Raw genomic sequence first — 21863 nt, 5'->3', positions numbered from 1 at the left:
CCACGAAGCCTTCTCCAGTGGCACCGCCAGCTGAGCATGAGCTGTCTCTGAGAAAGTATCCCAGCCCTGCGTCTTGTAACTTGCATGACACTTCATACTGTGTACCTTGTGTTTATACAGAGATGCATATCACCTCCCCCAACCACTACCAAACCTTTAGCATTTTGAGATATCACGTTTATATCAGACTCCCTTTGAGGGTTCAGACAGCATCTTTCACACAGTGGTCCTGATAAATATATGTGGAATTGACTAAACAGATAAGCATTTCCAAGCCAGGTCTGTCCTACCCTGGTGCCTGACATTCCAAAGCTAAGCAAAGGACTTGAAGTTCATCCCTGTTTAATTTCATTATGTTGGTTTTGGCCTGGCATCCCATCCTATATAAATCATTTTGAACTTGAATATGTCATGTATCATATTAACTATCCCAGCTGTGGGTCGTCTGGTTTCTTTCTATTTTTCATTCAAGTCATTCATTAACAAAAGTGTCTAACAAGCCAAGGCCGATGACAGAGCCCAGTGGCCTGACCCTGGAGATGCCCCTTTGGAAAGACCTGGGATGCAAAGTGTACTGAAGCTCCACTACAGGTAAGGTAATTCAACCTGCTCTGAGCCCATGTTACCAAAAAAAAACCAAACCCTTTGTAATACAAGTAATTATTTTGGCAGGATGAATTCAGAGAAGGTTGAGCAAACCTTGACTATTTGAGAAATCAGAATACCCTTGTTGGTATATGTTGCTTAGTTGCTAAGTCATGTTGGACTCTGCTACCCCATGGACTGTGGCCTGCCAGGCTCCTCTGTCCGTGGGATTTCCCAGGCAAGAATACTGGAATGGGTTGCCATTTCCATCTCCAGGGGATCTTCCCGACCCAGCGATCAAAACTGTGTCTCCCACACTGGCAGGTGAATTCTCAACCACTAAGCCGCCAGGGACGCCCTTGTTGGTATATGAAGGCACTCAATTCCTCCAGTCCAGCAGAAAGCTCAGGATATATGTCAGCTGAGAAGGACGCTAGCTGAGAAGGGCTCTGCTTGGTTACCTTCTCAGCCTCCAATCCCTGCAGGTGTCTTTGCAATCATGGCATCCCACCCTGTTCAGCCCCCTAGCAGAGCCTCTCATGCAAGTGTGAAAGATGAGGACAGGTCAGGGAAGAGGTGACTAATGACAGAAGGAGGAAGAGGAAGGGAAATTATACTTCAGTTGGACTGTCCTCTTCCTTTTTCCTACCTCCTCATTTCCCCTGCTATACCAGAGTGAACCATAGAATACATTTGCTGTCTCCCTTTCTTTGAAATGCATTTATTGAGCAAATGATACTTTCTTCTGGCAGCCCTTGAGTGCCTGTGAGCCTGAAGCTTGGATTTGCTATTCCATGCCTAAGGCTCCCATAGAGCTGTTACCTTGGTTCTAGTCCGGACTTACGTGGGTACTCTTAAAGCACTGCTTCCAAACACCAACTGTATATAGCAGTCTGGAGTGCACCGCCAGGAGAGGTGGTATGCGATGTGCATACCCCTCCACCCCCACATTCTCAGGCTGGAGAACTTCGGGTGTCCTCTTGTCCGTTCAGGGTAACAGTCAAAGACAAAAGAGGCCAATCACTTTTAAAACGACTATTTATTCAAATGACAATCATTTCCCATAAAATATGTGCCAGGCACTGTTCTAAATGCTTTATACAAGTACAGTTGGCCTTTCAATTCCACAGGTTCTGCACCCTTAGATTAAACCAACTGCGGGTCAAAATATTCAGAAAAAAAAAACTTCAGAAAGTTCCAAAGAGCAAAATTTGAACTTGCCAAGTGTCAGCAACTATTTACACAGCTTTTACATTGTATTAACTATTATAAGTAATCCAGAGATAATTTAAAGTATACAGGAGGATGTGCATAGTTACAAAGAATCGGACACAACTGACATGGCTGAATAATAACAACAACACCGTTTTATATACGGACTTGAACATTCACAGACTCTGAGGGGGGTGGGGGGTCTCCTGGAACCAATTTCCTGTGAATACTGAGGTATGATGGCATTAATTCACTTAAGCCTCGTAACAATCCAATCTAAACTAAAATGGACTGGAATGGGTGAATTTAACTCAGATGACCATTATATCTGCTACCATGAGCAAGAATCCCTTAGAAGAAATGGAGTGGCCATCATAGTCAACAAAAGAGTCCAAAATGCAGTACTTGGGTGCAATCTCAAAAGCGACAGAATGATCTCTGTTCGTTTCCGAGGAAAACCATTCAATACCACAGTAATCCAAGTCTATGCCACAATCAGAAATGCTGAAGAAGCTGAAGTTGAACAGTTCTATGAAGACCTACAAGACCTTCTAGAACTAACACCCAAAAAAGATGTCCTTTCATTACAGGGGACTGGAATGCAAAAGTAGGAAGTCAAGAAACACCTGGAGTAACAGGCAAATTTGACCTTGGAGTACAGAAGAAGCAGGGCAAAGGCTAATAGAGTTTTGTCAAGAGAACACACTTGTCACAGCAAACACCCTCTTCCAACAACACAAGAGAAGACTCTACACATGGACATCACCAGATGGTCGACACCGAAATCAGACTGACTATATTCTTTGCAGTCAAAGATGGAGAAGCTCTATACAGTCAGCAAAAACAAGACCGGGAGCTGACTGTGGCTCAGATCATGAACTCCTTATTGCCAAATTCAGATTTAAATTGAAGGAAGTAGGGAAATCCACTAGACCATTCAGGTATCAGCTCAGTTCAGTTCAGTCGCTCAGACGTGTCCGACTCTTTGCGACCCCATGAACTGCAGCATGCCAGGCCTCCCGGTCCATCACCAACTCCTGGAGATTACTCAAACTGATGTCCATTGAATCAGTGATGCCATCCAACCATCTCATCCTCTGTCATCCCCTTCCCCTCCCGCCCTCAATCTTTCCCAGCATCAGGGTCTGTTCAAATGAGCCAGCTCTTTGCATTAGGTGGCCAAAGTATTGGAGTTTCAGCTTCAAATTCAGACTTAAATTGAAGAAAGTAGGGAAAACCACTAGACCATCCAGGTATGACCTAAATCAAATTCCTCACGATTATACAGTGGAAGTGAAAAATAGATTCAAGGGATTAGATCTGATAGACAGAGTGCCTAAAGAACTATGAACGGAGGTTCATGACATTGGACAGGAGACAGGGATCAAGACCATCCCCAAGAAAAAGAAATGCCAAAAAGCAAAATGGCTATCTGAGGAGGCCCTACAAATAGCTGAGGAAAGAAGAGAAGCAAAAAGCAAAGGAGAAAAGGAAAGATATACCCATTTCAATGCAGAGTTCCAAAGAATAGCAAGGAGAGGTAAGAAAGCCTTCTTCAGTGATCAATGCAAAGAAATAGAGGAAAACAATAAAATAGGAAAGACTAGAGATCTCTTCAAGAAAATCAGAGATACCAAGGGAACATTTCATGCAAAGATGGACATAATAAAGGACAGAAATGGTATGGACCTAACAGAAGCAGAAGATATTAAGAAGAGGTAGCAAGAATACACAGAACTATACAAAAAAGATCTTCATGACCCAGATAACCACAATGGTGTGATTACTCACCTAGAGCCAGACATCCTGGAATGCGAAGTCAAGTGGGCCTTAGGAAGCATAACTATGAACAAAGCTAGTGGAGGTGATAGAATTCCAGTTGAGCTATTTCAAATCCTACAAGATGATTCTGTGAAAGTGCTGCACTCAATATGCCAGCAAATTTGGAAAACTCAGCAGTGGCCACAGGACTGGAAAAGGTCCGTTTTCATGCCAGTTTCAAAGAAAGGCAATGCCAAAGAGTGCTCAAACTACCACACAATTGTACTCATCTCACGCGCTAGTAAAGGAATGCTCAAAATTCTCCAAGCCAGGCTTCAACAGTACACGAACTGTGAACTTCCAGATGTTCAAGCTGGATTTAGAAAAGGCAGAGGAACCAGAGATAAAATTGCCAACATTCGTTGGGTCATTGTAAAAGCAAGAGAGTTCCAGAAAAAACATCTATTTCTGCTTCATTGACTATGTGAAAGCCTTTGACTGTGTGGATCACAACAAACTCTGGAAAATTCTTAAAGGGATGGGAATACCAGACCACCTGACCTGCCTCTTGAGAAATCTGTATGCAGGTCAGGAAGCAACAGTTAGAACTGGGCATGGAACAACAGACTGGTTCCAAATAGGGAAAAGAGTACGTCAAGGCTGTATACTGTCACCCTGCTTATTTAACTTATATGCAGAGTACATCATGAGAAACACTGGGCTGGAGGAAGCACCAGCTGGAATCCAGATTGCAAGGAGAAATATCAATAACCTCAGATATGCAGATGACAGCACCCTTATGGTAGAAAGCGAAGAGGAACTAAAGAGCCTCTTGATGAAACTGAAAGAGGAGAGTGAATAAGTTGGCTTGAGAGTCAACATTTAGAAAACTAAGATCATGGCATCCAGTCACATTACTTCATGGCAAATAGATGGGGAAATAGCAGAAACAGTGAGAGACTTTATTTTGGGGGGTTCCAAAATCACTGCAGATGGTGACTGCAGCCATGAAATTAAAAAGACACTTACTCCTTGAAAAGTTATGACCAACCTAGACAGCATATTAAAAATTAGACATTACTTTGCCAACAAAGGTCTGTCTAGTCAAAGTTATGGTTTTTCCAGTGGTCATGTATAGATGTGAGAGTTGGACTATAAAGAAATATGTTTATCCATAGATACAGGGCATACTCAGATTGGGAGAAAATAATAGCAAATGAGGAAACAGACAAAGGATTAATCTCAAAAATATACAAGCAACTCCTGAAGCTCAATTCGAGAAAAATAAATGACCCAATCAAAAAATGGGCCAAAGAACTAAACAGACATTTCTCCAAAGAAGACATACAGATGGCTAACAAACACATGAAGAGATGCTCCACATCACTCATTATCAGAGAAATGCAAATCAAAACCACAATGAGGTACCATTACACGCCAGTCAGGATGGCTGCTATCCACAAGTCTACAAGCAATAAATGCTGGAGAGGGTGTGGAGAAAAGGGAACCCTCTTACACTGTTGGTGGGAATGCAAACTAGTACAGCCGCTATGGAAAACAGTGTGGAGATTTCTTAAAAAACTGGAAATAGAACTACCATATGACCCAGCAATCCCACTTCTGGGCATACACACTGAGGAAACCAGATCTGAAAGAGACACATGCACCCCAATGTTCATCGCAGCACTGTTTATAATAGCCAGGACATGGAAGCAACCTAGATGCCCATCAGCAGATGAATGGATAAGGAAGCTGTGGTACATATACACCATGGAATATTACTCAGCTGTTAAAACGAATTCATTTGAATCAGTTCTAATGAGATGGATGAAACTGGAGCCCATTATACAGAGTGAAGTAAGCCAGAAGGATAAAGAACAGTACAGCATACTAACACATATATACGGAATTTAGAAAGATGGTAACGATGGCCCTATATGCAGGGCAGAAGAAGAGACGCAGAAGTACAGAACAGACTTTTGAACTCTGTGGGAGAAGGGGAGGGTGGGATGTTTCGAAAGAACAGCATGTATATTATCTGTGGTGAAACAGACCACCAGCCCAGGTGGGATGCATGAGTCAAGTGCTCGGGCCTGGTGGGCTGGGAAGACCCAGAGGAATCGGGTGGAGAGGGAGGTGGGATGGGGGACCGGGATGGGGAATACGTGTAACTCTATGGCTGATTCATATCAATGTATGACAAAACCAACTGAAAAATAAAAATAAATAAATAAATAAATTTAAATAAATAAATTAATTAATTAAAAGGTTAAGTTTCAAAAAAAAAAAAAAAAGATACAGGGCATATATTCACCCCCTGACTTCTCTTTCAAATCTACCTGCCCCTCTTAATCATACCTCAGAGCATGAATAACAACTAAAATCACTAAAAAAATTTTTTATGCTTGCAAAGCAGCTTTTGTTTTAATCAGGAAGAACATCTCTGACCACAGTGTGTAAGTAGTGTGTGAGTAGTGTAAGTCTCGAGTGAGCCCTGAGTGAGCACAGATTAATGCTTTCTTCCTCAGCCTTCACATCTTTGTCAACCTGAAAGACACAACAGTCTAACTTCCAGACTAGCGCAAAGGTCATCTGCTCTGTGAAGTCTTCTACGATTTCACCAGGACCTGAATGATGTTCAGGAAACATGTCAAGCTCTCTCATCACTTGAGGCATGGGGGAGGCCTGCACTTCCTCCTCCCTGTGGTCGAGCTGAATGTGGTTAGTTCCAATCCTTTCAGGACAGTCATGGCCAGGACAAGTCCTCCGGAGCCCTTCCGCCATCTGCTGTGACAACTGACGATGTGCTTTATGGTAGCCGCTCTGTCAACCAGGGTCCCAGGAGGCCAACAATAACACTAAGCAGGGCCCCCAGGCATCGCCTCACAGAGCGAGAAACAGCTTTCATTCTTTTCAGCCACTAAGACCATGGAACTGTCTTACAGTGACCCCAGCCGCCTGGACTGCTATAGTCACCTGTCCTCACTAGTCCAATCAGACTGTTTACACACTGCCTTTACAGGGCCAATCACACTGTTCTGTAATCATTGCTTGTATTTCACCCCAGACTGCAGATCCTGAGAACAGGTACTGTGTCTTATAAATTCTCATCTGGTAACTGCTCAGTTGTGTTGTTTCATTGCTAAGTTGTGTAAGCTCTTTCGTAACTCCATGGACTGTAGCCCTCCAGGCTCCTCCATTTGTGGGATTTCCCAGGCAAGAATACAGGAGTGGGTTGCCATTTCCTTCTCCAGAGGATCTTCCTGACCCAGCGATCAAACTTGCATCTCCTTCATTGGCAGGTGGATTCTTCTTTTTGTTTTTAACACTTTAATTTATTTATTTATTTATTTTAGCTCATTTTATTTTTAATTTTATTTATTTATTTTTGTCTATATTGGGTCTTTTTAAAAAATTCTATTTATTTTTAATTGAAGGATAATTGCTTTACAATATTGTGTTGGTTTCTGCCATATATTAACATGAATCAGCCATAGGTATACATATGTCCCCTCCCTCCCACCTACCACCCCATCCCACCTTTCTAGGTTGTCACAGAGGCCTAGTTTGAGTCATACAGCAAACTGGCTATCAATTTTACGTAAGATAGTGTACATGTTTCTATATTATTCTCTCCATTCATTCCACCCTCTCCTTCCCCCACCCTCTGCCAAATCTATTCTCTGTGTTTCCAAAACTGGCAGGCAGACTCTTTATCACTGAGCCACCAGGGAAACTTAAATGAATCAATGGAAGAATGCATGAATAAGGTATTTGATAACTGAATATCAAATGAGATCATATAAAATGTAATTCTATAATCTTGCTAGACACAATCCTCTCTGAAGGTAGAGATGATCCCACATAATCTTAAGTAGCTCTTCTCAACCTGCTGACACCATAGTTATCCCATGGGAAAGGGACCAGAGCAGAGAAAGATGGCTCTTATGGCTCCATGGAGAGAAGCCCCAGCCCTGCAGACCCTCATGGCCCCATGGAGAGGAGCTCCAGCCCTGCAGACCCTCACAACCCCCATGGAGAGCAGCCCCAGCCCTGCAGACCCTCATGGCCCCATGGAGAGGAGCTCCAGCACTGCAGGCCTCCTCCCTCCTCTCCAGACTGCGGCTCTGAGCAGAGAGGGCTCTGGCTGTCACTCATGCCAGTACAGTATATATATATGTGTGTGGGCTACCCCAGAGGCAGGAAATTAGGCTCACAACAAGAATCAGTGAATTGGCTGTTCATGGCAACCCACTCCAGTATGCTTGCCTGGGAAATGCCCTGGACAGAGGAGTCCCTGGGGTCATAAGAGTCGGACATGACTTAGTGACTACACCACCACTATTCACCCCCAGGACAGTAGGGGGAGGAGTGTCACAAGAGAGCCTAGTAGTAATCAAGGCTTGACCTACCAAGCCCGAAGTCTCCTGTCCTTATAAAGAAGAGCAGGTTGACTGCTGTCATGAGGTAAATGATGCCCCCCCCCCCCCCAAATGTATCACTTCCCAATCTCTGGAACCTGTAAATGTTACCTTACTTAGTAAAAGGATCTTTGCAGATGTAGTTAAGGATTCTGAGATGAGGAAATCATCCTGGTTTATCAGCATGGGTCCTAAACCCAATGACACACGTCCTTACGAAGGGACTCACAGAGTGGCAGGTAAAGGGAACATGAGGCAAAGATTCCAATGACCATAGCCAAGAAAGCTGGCAACCACCAGAAGTTCTAGAAGGTGTGGAATGGATTCACCCCTAGGGTCTCCTGTGACATCTTGGTTTCAGATATCTGGCCTCCAGAACTGTGAGAGAATAGATTTCTGAGACCGCATGTGTGGTCATGTGTTATGGCAGTCCTAGCAAACTCACGCATCTGCCAGCTCCACTGGCTTTAGAGGGTAACCCAGAGTACTAGCATCCCTCTGAGTCTTCCATTCATCCGACATCGGCTTGGAATCATCCATGTTCTTGTCCTCCCAAGTACTTCAATTTAGGCTTTTGTGGGGAGATTCAGGAATGACTAGGCGGCAGGGGCCAAAGACGCCTCCAGGAAGACCCTTTGAGGGCATCATAGAAAGGAAGGCTGGAAGACCGGTGGAGTACTCTCCCTAGTGGGGTGGCGCCCTCGCAGGCTTAATTTAAGATCTCTTGGCACGTGTTGCTTAAGGCAGTGATAATAATAGCTGTTCCTCTCTCTGCCCATCTCCTCCCACCCCCACCATCCCCTCCGTGGATTGCCAGATAAAACCTAGAAACCAGGCACCACTGGAATGGACTTGGAAAGCCTCAAGAAGACTGTACCCAGACATGTGGGGGCAATAAAGTGATTATGAACTTACTTAGACACACGGGTCACACATGCCCTGTAGAAGGGAGGTTCCCGTGCTGGGAGCTAGAAGATCTTCATCTTAGTTCTGACTTTGCCACTACCTGACTTTAAGTGTGACCGTCAGTATATCACTTATGCCAGTTTCCTCATTTTTTGGTCATGCCACACATTTTGTGGGATCTTAACTCCCCAACCAGAACCAGGAATTGAACCCAGCCCCTCAGCAGTGAAAGCAAGAAGTCCTAATCACGGGACCACCAGGGAATCCCTCCTCATCTTTAGAACGAAGGGGATGAAAGAAACTGCTAATATTCCTTCTTGGTCTCAAAACTCTAAGCCATAAAAATGAATTTTTATTTAAACTTCCTTTTTGCCATAGACGTTGGCACTAGTTTCATTCAGAAACACAAGTGGAGCCTTTCAGAAGCCTATCAGATGTGTAGATGAGGACTCGGAGTAAATCTGTACCAGACCTTAGAAGCCCCAAGCCTTGAGCCACTGGCCTCCCCAATGGCCTTGAGCTGGAAGAGAACTGGCCAGGTCGAGGGGCGTGTGGTCTCCCTGTCAGCACATGCCGTGGGCACTGTGTGGGCAGCCAGAGCCTCTCTACTACAGGAGGAAGAAACCGGGCCACGGGATCCCACCGGTGGGTTCAAATGCTGGCACTTATGGTAATCACCTTCCAGACCTTGGGCATACTGAATCCTCAGCACCTTCATCCATAAAACAGATGGAATAGGACTTTATGAAGATTAAAAAGATAAACTTATGTAAAACATCTGCATATAGAAGATGTTCAACAAGTGGATTACCATGACAGCAAGCTTCAGGTTTCTCCTATGCTGACATCAGTATCAGTCAGTTCAGTCACTCAGTCCTGTCCGACTCTTTGTGACCCCATGGACTGCAGCACATCAGCCTTCCCTGTGTACCACCAACTCCTGGAGCTTGCTCAAACTCATGTCCATCGAGTTGGTGATGCCATCCAACCATCTCATCCTCTGACATCCCCTTCTCCTCCTGCCCTCAATCTTTCCCAGCATCAAGGTCTTTTCCAATGAGTCAGCTCTTTGCATCAGGTGGCCAAAGTATTGGAGGTTCAGCTTCAGCATCAGTCCTTCCAATGAATAGTCAGTACTGAATTATCAGTATGGATGCTGAGAAATGGATTTTGCACTATCCATCAAAACATATCCTGAAAGTAAGACAAGCCACGAATCTGAAGCTTGGGAATGTATTTCAGACATGGAGGTGGGGGTGGGGTGGCCCCATCAAGGTAGGACAATTGTCCATTTGACTCATATGCTTGGAATAAATGATCAAGGGTGAAGGTCTAGGAGTGAGGCCCCAAGGAAGCCAGAAGCCCTCTACGGCACGTTGTGAGATGTGAATTCTCGGTGACCTCTGGTGTGGGTGCTTGGGTTGTGTAACAGCAGTCACAAGTCTTGGCGTCTTGTTTCTGCTGCACTGTTTTGCTGGACCCAGCCTGAGCTGAGGCACGCGGCTTGTGCCTGTGCTGCCTTTGGACAGAGAGGAGAGATGTTGGCTTTTTGGAGCAGGCACAGGATGCGTGAACACAGTGTGAGGAGTGTAGGAGTGGGGCTGTAGGTGGCTGTGTGAACTGAAAGAGGAGATTTTTTTGTGTGAATGTGGTTAATTCCCAAAGTCCTCTTTTTGTCAGATAAGGCAGGAGGGCTGTGGGGGCGGCTTTGGTTGAGCTTGACCACAGGCATTCCCTTGGGGCCTGGGGTCTATTTCAAATTGGATTTCCTCCCCAGAGCTTTTAGGTGTAGGCTCTGGACTGAGTATGCTACTCATTGGGCTGAAATCCCCTGTTAGCTGTGCACCCCCGGTGCTGCCAGGGGCCCTTGGAAGAGCCCCACTTGTAGGGGAAATCCCCAGTAGAGGAAGCAAGTTTTGTCTAGCTCCCATTAGAGACGCTGACTTTGAATTCCCACACACCTGAGAACTTATCTTCAATCTTGTACTTTTTTTATGTTGTGTCATATGTGTATATTTTGTTTCCCCAAATAGAACAGAGGTCTTTTTATAACAGGAACTGTAACTTTTATTTCTCTATATCCCCAACTTCAAATAACTTTATCTTGATTTATTCTCCAGAAATGGCCTGCTTGTAACCCATACAGTGTTGTTTCCAGTGTCAGTGCTTTGCTTGTCATTCCCTCTAACTAGAACGCACTTCCCAGTTTTCTGCACTTGCTCAACTCCTACCCATCCCTCTAGACTCCACGTGGAAACCATCTCTCACAGGAAGCCCCTCTGAACCCTAGGCTGGGTGCGACGCCTCTCCTCTGCCCACGGGAACTCAAACCCCTGTTCTGCATATGCCTGTATGCGCTGGCCCCGCTCTTAGACCTGAGGTGTTCAGAGACCAGCAGGGTGAAACATTCATCTTCCTGTTTCCACTGCCTGGCAGGCAGTATAGCCTCAAGGTATGTCTGCTGGACCTAATTAAAAAACTAGTGTGTTCTATGCTATGAATTATTATCGATTATTGAAGATCTATCTTAGGAAAGAGTTGTGATTGCTACCCCAAGGCCAGGAAGGTGGCTCAGATACGGTGCATGCATGTTCAAAATGCAGGGTTAGGGACATCTCGGCTGAAGAGAATGTTCAGTCCCAAGGTCTAGGACTTCTCAGTGCTTCCAGCCTGGGGGCCCCAACATCTCCATTGAGTATGGGCTCTGATGGCATCTCAGGATGGTCATTATAGATGTAAAGGCCCTGAAAGCCCATCTCACCTCTCCTAGGGAGGTCCTGGGCCGCAATTGCAGAGGTCCATTCCCTCAAGAAAAGATCTGACTCATGCAAGACGAATCTCATAAACTCAGCAGTCATTTCCCACAATTCCCAGGAGATAGATATTTAGGAAACCCAAAAGGAAAAAGATGGAGAGCTCAAACCGCAAAAGATCAGGGTATAAGGGCAGTGTCTGACTCAGGTAGATTCACTGGGTAGACGAGCTCCTCTATGTCCCTAGAGCAATAATACTGATGCTGGTGACCAAGTCTTAGTATTGTGTTAGCAGTTTCATTATATCGTCTGCACAGAGTGATTAAAAACATCTACCCGACTCTGAAGGCCAAAATGAGGTGGATATTTATTTTGTAATGAAACCGACCATTCTACCTCTTAAGGTTTAGACTTAGAGAAAAACTAGGTGAGAGAAAAACTGCTAGCTTTCCAAAGGTTCAGTGGTGCCTAATTCCCTAGGCAGCCTCAATCTCTGTCTTGTTTTCTCCTTCACTATATGGCAGTTAGAGATCGTTTCATTCCACCCAGAGCTCTGAGATGTTTAGATTCTAATGAATTAAGTAGAGGTGGTCAAGCTGATTCTGCAAACCTAAAACTATTACTTTAGGATGGCAGATTTGCCTTCAGATTTCTCTGGAACCAAAACATTCTCTTGAGGCCTTGATAAGATTGCCGGGCTGCTGAGCTCCCAGCGTTCAGATTTCCCACGGAACCGCACTCGCCAGCTTCTGGCTCCCCTGGCCGTGAGCAGCCACGCTATGTACTGGGCTCTGAAACCTGACTCTGCTCCGGGAATGTGTGCTCATCCCCTCCTGTGACAGCGCCTGGGCCCTTCCAGTCTGCCTGCTGGAACTTTCCCCTGTCATTGTGGTCCTGGGAATGGAAGTGTCTATTAAGAGGAAGCCAGTGGTACTTTGAGGGTCCCACAGAGTGGGAGCCAGACAGGAATGTGGGGGGTACTTGGGCAGGCCTGCAAGTCCACTGAGCCAAATTCTAGCTTTCAGAGGCCGAGCAATCCCTTATTATGGCCAACATACGGCTCAGTGAGAGGGTGGGTGGATCCAAAACCAGCGAAGGTTGTTGGTGAAATTGTGGTAGAAAATATTTAATGAAATATGGGAATTCTCTGGTGGTCCAATGGTTAGGACTCCAAGCTTCCTGGCACAATACGCCCCCCCCTCCCACATTAATGAAGTAAAAAGAAATTGGAAAAAGTAGGTTACAAAATGAATACACTATATGTACCAGTATATACAGATACACACATACCTGTCATTAGTAATACTGATAACCTGTGAGGACGACATGATAGCCTGAGAATATTTAACTAACATTCATCACACAAGATCCAGTACATAATAAATGCTCAATAAATACTGACTAAATGGATGAATGACAATATCTGGAAAGGATTGTGAAGTTACCTCAGAGAAAAGGGCTCATTAACTGTCTCCATCTAAATTAGAAATTCATTACATGTTCAGTGGCAAAATTAAACCTTTTAAAATACTCTCAGGTTATCCGGTAGTATCTACAACTTGTATTTAAGCAACTAAGAGTACTGGTTTGATTTTGAGGTACAAAGTCTCCAGCTCTTTCTTTTCTATACACTTCTCCATTCTGAGTTCCTATCCAGAGTAACTTCACCTATCATCTCTTCTAGAGAAGAATCATACTTTCATCATAAGAGGCCTGTACTTCTCATGGTAGGCTGGACACTCCTGGTTAGAACAACCTAAACCAACATATCTAAACCTTGTTGTTGCTGTTTTAACTGATTTTCTCCCATCTTCAACCATTTATTTACTCATTCAACAAGCATTTGAGTGCCATCAGGCACTAGATATATATGGCCCCTGTCCTTGAGGAATTTTCCAGGGAGAGAATCAGGTAAGCAGACAGTTACAGGTCTGTCTAGTACTCTAATTCAGTTTGAAAAAAGTGTCCTGAGTGTGCTGTAGAGTCTGAGGGCATCTGTACAGGCTTCCCAAGGTGGAGATATTTGAGCTGCAGACTGAGAGGGGAAGAGTTCTCTGTTTCTGTTAATTCATTTATCAAGCAAGCTCGTCTCAAGAAATTATATGATGATCTAGGCACTGTGCAAACTTCTGGAGACCTAAAGACCAGTAAGACAGTCGCTGACTACAAAAGGCTTATTACAGAGGTGTAAAAGCAGTACCGCCACTCTCCTTGGCATCTCAGAGAACCCTACTCACCTGGGCACCCTGACGAGCTCAAACACAGAATCATTTCCAGTTTCTTATATAACACATGGTCTTTATTCTTCCATTTTATTTCCTTCTTGCTCTCTCAAAGTCAGAATATGCCTGGACTCTCAGAGTAGCTCTTGAGTCTGGTTTCCTTGTTCACTCTATACACTGGCATTTCTGCCATATCATCCCTGCTCCAAGGTGGATGTCATCTTACTTAACACCACTCAGAGTTTCTTACTGTCCAAGGAGCAGAATCCAGGGCCATCCACTATCTGGCTTTGAGGGCTGCAGCTAGCCTCTGTCTGAATCAGAAAAAGGCATCCCTTTGGGGTACAGCTAGGCAAGGAGAGCTTTTACAAAGAAAAGTAACCCTTTCTTCCAGGTGGCTTGAATTCCAGTTCCCACTCACCCACTTGGTCAGCATCCACTATACTCGGAGGCCCTGTGGTTTTTATCTTATTACTTTCATTTTTTTTCTCTCTCTACTTCTTCATCTTTCTTTCCAGCCAACTGGCTTACTTTCCTGCACAAAGCTGGTATGTTCTTCGTGCAACCACTTCTTATGGCTTCTCCTCCTCACCACCCACCCTTCTTTTAAGACTTCTTTTGAGTCTTACACAGAAATGTAAGAAATACTGAAATACTATAAAATTTAGGGTCTGCAAATGCCATACCTTAAGGCACTTATGCATTTGAAAATTATGCACATGACAAGTTAGTCTTATTTTCCCTATTGGATTGTGAGCTTTTAAAAGGCATCTATCTTGTTTATTCCAGAGGGCTTAAAGAGGGCTGAAGTAATGATTGATATTGTTGACAATAGCAAAGTAACTTAAAAAAAAAAAAAGATTCCCCAAAGACTTTCAAAAGTTAAATGTGTCCTAGAGAATGAATGTCGAGTAAGTCTTATTGGCCTGGTTATAAATCACTAGTACTGGGAGGTAATGTAGCTCCATTTCTCATCAAATATAGTGGCATGCCTCAAAAGTGGGTTTCACTTCTCAAAAGAGTTTTACCCAGAGATTTTTCAGAAATTCCCAAATCCCACTCCTGCACATCATGTCCCACCATGAAAAAGTTCACTTCCTGGCTAAGAAATGTCACGTCTCCAGCCTCTTGGTTTCCTCTTTACTTCCTTTACCAGTGTTAGCTGTTGGACTGCTTTTTTCAGGCATTTTGACAAGAGAACTTCAAGAGCAGTCACTGCCAGCCAGCAAATCCATGCCCTGGACAGACTCAGTGTGAACCGACATGCTTCTGTTCACAGACTGGAGGATCTTCTCTTTTCACCACTCACTTCTCTTTTCACCCCCTCTCTTCTCGCTTCCACACAGGAAGCTGCTCGGGCGAGTTGCAGGGCCTCTGCCACACGCTGTTCCTTCCTCAACTGAAGCAGCAAGTGCCTGTGAGGGATCCCCTGTGTCTTCTGAGAACAAATCTGGCCCTCCAGCAGTAAGCAATTTGCTTCTACGCCTAAGACTCGCTTTGCTCTTATCTCCCATCCATTTCCGCAGGAGATTAAAGAGGTCCTCAATTACACTGCACCTCTAGCTAAGGCCCGAGGCACCCTGTACTGTCAGAAGAGGAAACCAACTCTTAAAGCACCTTCTCCGGGAAACTTCTTTGTTCGTATGGGCACTCCCAGAGCTATCTCCTTTCTTGGTTCTGAAGCTGCAGCCAGAAAAGATCTCGTTGCCCTCGGCTATCTTTGAGTAGACTGGTGAACACCCACTGCTGGGTTTCCCTTCCACCCTTTCCCAATCCTGATCTGCCCGGAGTTTCCCCAGTTTACAGATGTTTCCAGAGGGTCCATCTTAGCCTCCGGTGGATCCCACGGGCCCCTGTACTTTATAAAGACTCTCTGAAGGTGATCCCTGAAGACAACGGATAGAGCTGGACCCTTGACTGCAACTGCCCAGGACAGACCTATTGCCCACACAGAGAAGTCCCAGCGCTTTGCAGGCAGGGGGATTGCTTAGAAGAGCCAGCCCAAGTTCTGGTGTAGAGCAGCAGCGGGCAAGAGTTAGCAGAAATGTGAGTCTGGAGAATGCTGACGGCAGCACTGGGAGCAGCAGTTCAGCCTTTGAAAACGGTGGAAATCACCTTTGCTTTTCTTCTTTTTAAAAGCAAGCCTAAATCTAGCTAAAATAGGCTTAGGGCTAAATGTCAGGTCTATTGCAAGGGGAAAATCTATGGGAGCCTCAAAATATGGAAAAGGCAGTGAGGAGGGGAATTCACTGGCCACTCCTCCACTGGAGGGTGGTTCCTGGCTCCCACTGGCTGGAACTGTCCCAGGAAAACCCCAGGAAGAGCAGCGGTGGGCCTCACCCTGGAGCCCCCCACAGACATGTAGCCAGCACGCCCCAGTGCATGAGGGACATACAGGAAAGTCTCAAGCTTGATCAGAAATGGTGCCATTTGCCCATGAGGGGAGCTTTCCAGAAAGTTCTGAAAAATGTGACAGACAAAAGTGGGACTTGAGAAGCAAGAGGGCGACTGGACTTTTAAAAGTTCAACTTTCATCGAAAAGGGAAGCGCATAGACGAGCTGTGCCTCGGGGTAACAGCTCTGCTTCTCTTTCAATATCCATCTCTTCAGATCCTGCGGCTTCTGATTTCTAAAGAGGTCTTGCTCACACTTTTGTTCATTTACAAAGTTTACAGCACCTAACTTCCCCCCCCCCCCCCAAGCATGTTAAGTCCCTAAGCAAAATAGCTGCACCTCTAGAAAGGCCCCTCCCCTCTCCCTGGGGTCTTCCCGGCCGACCCCCTGCCCGCCGGGAGGGGTCCCCTAGGAAAGGCCGGGGGCTAGCCTCCGGAGCGCCGCAGCGCTGAGCCTCGTTCGCGCTCCCTGCTCGGACCCTGCCCGCGCGCCGCGGGATCTTTTACCTCCATGTCCTTCAGGTGCCGACTCGGCGCCGACGGCGCGCGTTCGCTCCGTCACGGGCTCCCGATCCCCGCTCCGCGCTCAGCTCCCGCCTGGACCGGGTTCGGCTCCGGCGGGCACAGCGCGAGTGAGCGGCTGCGCGCCCGGCTCGCCGGCTGCAGGACTGACGGCTGGCCGCCCCAGCCCCGCGCTCGAGAACTAGGAAGGAGGAGGAGGAGGAGGAGGGAGGGGAGGGGAGAGGGAGGAGGCGGGGAGGGTGGGGAGCTGGGGAAGGAGGCCAGCGATCAGGGTTTAAATTTAGACACAAATCTAAACAGATACTGTCCCCTCCCGTGGCAGGACTCAAGCGAGGGAGCCACGACTCCATTAATCTGCCCAAACATGGGGATGGGACAGTCGTTTGGCCCCTCTTTCTCGTGAAGTTCCTCCCGGACCCTGGTCTTTGCTCGGTGTCTTTCCTCAACTTTTGCCCCCCTTTAACATCTCTTCTTTCTTTTCGGTTGCCCTAAAAGTTACAGTGGTTCTTTCATTCTTTTTATCTCCCCTCTTTTCTATTTACTTCTTTTATATACATCTCTACCCCTGTCTCTGCTCATTTAAAAAGTAATTGCATTCGCCGGATACCTGATTTTCCCAACGTTCCTGGGCGGAGAATGAGGACCCTCCCTGAGGGTAAATGACTCTCCCACTCCCCTCCTCCCCGCCCCTCAGAGACAGTTCAGGCAGTGCCTTCAAAGCTTGGTGTTGCAAACGCAAGTACCTCCCCCTCTGCCATCTCTCTTCCTCTCCACCTTCAGTCTCACATTTTTAGAACACCACTATCAATCGATCATCTCTCATCTGTGTATCAGGTAGAGGAGAAGAAAAGGAATCCAAGCAAAGTTTTCCAAGCTCCCTGTAGCAATCTGTCTTTTTCTCTCCCCATTGGATTGATGCATTTGGATTGGTGGAATTTCATCTCCCACAAACTGCTTGTTGCTAAAGGGCCTTTTTTGCTGTTCCTAAGTGTACTCTAAGAGCAAAGGGCAAGATCCCGAACATCCGATTCCCATAGGCCCAACATAGCAACCCTCCCCCAGGGCCATCCCGGCTCCCTGAGCAGCAAAGAGGCTGAGGAAAACAAAGCTGCGAGGAAGGGGCAGGGGACCTGGAATCTGGAGCAGCTTCTCTCTCTGCTTCCAGTTTACACACTGGCCACCAGTGCTAGGTGCCCCTTCTGGGTCTGGACCCCTCCCAGAGAAGAGAAGGGGGAAGCCTTCAGAGACCTGTGAGTGTGAAGAGGACTGGCCCACAGGGCTGCCCTCTGTGTCTTTCTGCAGTGTCCTTGTGCCCCACCCCACCCCAAACCCTCACCCAGCTCACCCTGGGAAAGAGACAGTGGGCCAGGTAATCATGAGCACTGTGAAGAGAGATATGTGGGAAAATGGGTAAAAGAATCCAGTTGAGAGTGTGCTCACACTACAAAGAACTGCCCTAATTCTGCTCTTTATCCCAACACTCCCTGCGGACTTTCAGGTACTTAAGATTGTTGCTTTGGGTACCAGCCTTGGAAGCCTTGGGCTTCCCTGGTAGCTCAGACCGTAAAGCATCTGCCTACAATGCGGGAGACCTGGGTTCGATCCCTGGGTTGGGAAGATCCCCTGGAGAAGGAAATGGCAACCCACTCCAGTATTCATGCCTGGGAAATCCCATGGACCGAGGCGCCTGGTGGGCTGCAGTCCATGGGGTCGCAGAGTCGGACATGATTGAGCGACTTCACTTCACTTCACTTAGAAACATGGCCTCTTCCCTGTAGAGTCTTCTAAGACTTGCCTTTCTGAAACACTGATAGCCCTAATGCCAGGGTGTTTTCTAGTTCATTTAACTTAGCCTAACCTTTATTTCAGAAGCAGATTGAAGGTTGAATTTCTGCTCTGCTAATTAATAGCTGTGTTTTCCGAGACAAGTCACTTACCTAGTCTGATCCTCATTTGCCTCACCTGTATAGTTCAGTAGGCACTTTGATAAAAGTTACACCTTTTTTTTTTTTTTTTTTTGAGTAACTACTTTTATAATGCCTAGCCTCATGTACAAGCTCAAATAAATAGGGACCCAATATTTCTTTTATTCCCAGGCATTCTAAAGCCCAGTGAATAGGATTCTACCCCCAGGAATTAATGGTCAATCTCTTTCCATTCCAGCCACACAGCTGCAGAAGTGAGGGTTCGAGAGCAGAGTTGGCAGCAAGAAAGGAGTTTCTTGGTACCTTGCAGTGCATACTTATGCATATAATTTTTTTTCCCTTTTCTTTTTTTTTTTTTAAATGTGCAGGACTGAGTTGGTGATGGGAGCAGAGTCTCTTCTCTTATTTTCTAACTCTGATTCATAGGGCCTTTTCTTTTCTGCCTCCATCTAGTCCTCCTTTCTGCTCAGAATGGGGCTGTCCCAGCACAGGTTTCTGGTTCACAAACAAAAGGGCGGAAGTGCCTGCCAAAGGAAACCGTTAGGCTTAGATAGCATCACAGTCGCTCAAGGTGACTTCAGCTGCAGCCCACGCCCTGTGTGGGCCTTCCCTCAGCCATGTGAGAACCCATGACCACAATGCAGACAAGCTTGGCCGCCAGCTTGCTCCCGGGTCTCAGGATGTGCAGGGTGGGATGCTCCTCCGTAGTTCTTTGGGCCCTAGGAAGAGGCATTTATGAGAGGAAGTGGTGGAAATGGGGAGAGATGCCCGAGGACTGGAGCTCTGTTTCAGCAGTCCTGAGTAGGTGGGGGCTTGTGCTCACCTTTTCTTCCCCATCACCCCTCCTGAAGCTCCCCAGAAGCCAGAATGGAAATAACCCATTTCCAGGGAGTTTCCAAAAACTCCCTGTTTTTGATGGGTTCTCTGAGATTCTGACTTGGTGCTCGGTGAGCTGTGAGGAGCTGACAACCCCAGGGGAAGGGAAGGTGGCTCTGATGGGGTCGTTCCTCCCTGTCTCGAGGGGACTGGTCATCTCACAAGGACTCATTTCCTTTACTCTCCCTGCTTCACACACGCTGATAGCCTGAATCAGCCAAGCAGTAAATAGAGGCCAGCGCAGAATGAAAAACAAGAAACACCACAGCAGCTTGAGTAGGGAAGCCCATATTACTATCAAATAAATACTCCCAAATACATGTTACTATTTGGTGAATGAATGAATGCATCAATGAATGAATGAAGCAAATTAATAGCATCTTTGCCTTTAAATCAAAGGCAGAGCCTTTTTTCCATAGATGGGTCTTCAATGGGAGAAAAGACCTGCTGAGAGAAAAGATCAAGAGAGATCATGGAAGGGTACAAGTTAATTAGTAAATTAATTAGTTTTTAAGCAGAACTGCAAAGAGCTGCAATCAGGCAATTCTTAGTAAGCGGCCACACTGGGCTGCTGATGGTTCATTTTAAAAACTAAGAGCAAGAAGCAAATGCTCTCTCATAACTATAAATACTAATTTTCAAATATATATACTTCAGCACGAAGTCCCAGGAATGTGGCAAAAATAAAACAAAACAACTCATTCTGCTGTGACTGTCAGTGAGGAACAGAATTGAATAAATTGAAATGAAAGCACCACGGTTTGATGCTTTATGAGTTCAAGGAATGGTAAGAAGAGTTTCCCAGAGGAAGATGGTAGCAGGTGAAAGGTCAACTGAAGTGAAGTTAGAGGGGCAACAGCTGGGCCACAGGGAGGATGTTGATGTGTGGAGAGAACAGCCAGCAGGGGTTGGTGATTTCATGAAGTGTTTCGACTGGCCTTCTGGGAATTGGAAAATTGATTACATAGGGCAATTGAGCAAAGAAATTGACGTGTAGAAGCCAATGGGAGACAAGGTTCTCACTGATAGTGGAGGGAGATACAAATATGCAAGGGGAGTGGGAACTGAAATAAACCCTATGGTATTGGGTTGGAATGGGAGGTATTGGTGTGAACTCATGGTTTTCAATCTGTAGATATATATATGTGGATATAAATGTGTATACACACATACACATATTTCTTAGTTTGATCCACTGAGAGGGCCAGGGAGAACTGATACCCCAGGGGCAATCAGTGAACAGAGCCCCGATCTTGGTTTCTAAATACCATTCTTCACTGAAGGAGCCAAGGGTCCTTGGAGAAAATGGCTTACAAGGCTGCGGCAGGTAAAGAACAAGATAAGCCTGAAACATTTTGTGCTAGAAAATATGGAAGTGCTTAATAAATGAAAAGAAGATGTTAAGAATATACAGAAACCAAATTGCAGGGGTGCCTAGGACAATATTGGGATGATATAAGGATCAAAATAAACAATGATAGCAATGCATTGTTGTTGTTGTTGTTGTTGTTTAGTCACTAAATCATGTCCAACTCTTTTGCGACCCCATGGACTTCTGCCAGGCTTTTCTGTCCGTGGGATTTCCCAGGCAAGAATACTGGAGTGGGTTGCCATTTCCTTCTTCAGGGGATCTTCCTGATCCAGGGATTGAACCCAGTTCTCCTACACTGGAAGACAGATTCTTAACCACTGAGCCACCAGCAAAGCTCCAGAAATGCATTAAACCCTTTAAATAAAATAAGAGTTCATAAGTCCACACTGATATAAACAAATAAGTGGATAGATAAGTGGAAGGTTCTTACAGCACAATGCTGACTAACAAAGGTAAAAAAAACCTGTCATTTGACAACAATTATAGTTAATAATTTTAGGTAGAAACATCATTTGATGCTAAATCTAATGGGGTAAAAATGGAATGAGAAATAGGATTTTAATAATTTCAAATTATCTCCCTATAAACTATTCATTGATTACAAAGTGGAAAATGTAACTTTTTAGAGATGAGCCTGTAGTTGTGCTCAGTCGCTTCAGTTGTGTCCAACTCTTTGCGATCCTATGGACTGTAGGCTGCCAGGCTCCTCTGTCAATGGGATTCTCCAGGCAAGAATACTGGAGTGGGTTCCTATGCCCTCCTCCTGGGGATCTTCCTGGCCCAGGAATCGAACCCACGTCTCCTGCATCACAGGCAGATTCTTTACCACTGAGTCACCCAGAGATAAGCCTAACAGACACCATATTGAGAAAGCGGTCGAAGCAAACACCATCGGGGATGGGACAAGCTGACATC

General features: G+C 45.7%; 1 protein-coding gene across 3 annotated transcripts in view; it reads right to left on the bottom strand.

The window, feature by feature from the left end:
• RCSD1 (RCSD domain containing 1) overlaps positions 1-16940 on the bottom strand; it is a 72720-nt gene extending 55780 nt beyond the window's left edge. For all 3 annotated transcript variants that reach the window (XM_065946317.1, XM_065946320.1, XM_065946321.1), the window contains exon 1: positions 16761-16940. In XM_065946317.1, coding sequence (XP_065802389.1) covers positions 16761-16766 — 6 coding nt within the window. In that variant the 5' untranslated portion in view covers positions 16767-16940. The remainder of the gene's footprint in view (positions 1-16760) is intronic.
• Positions 16941-21863: the final 4923 nt, after the last annotated feature.

Source organism: Muntiacus reevesi, chromosome 1 (genome assembly GCF_963930625.1).
Source record: "Muntiacus reevesi chromosome 1, mMunRee1.1, whole genome shotgun sequence".
NCBI lineage: Eukaryota > Metazoa > Chordata > Mammalia > Artiodactyla > Cervidae > Muntiacus > Muntiacus reevesi.
This window is presented reverse-complemented; position numbering and strand designations above follow the sequence as displayed.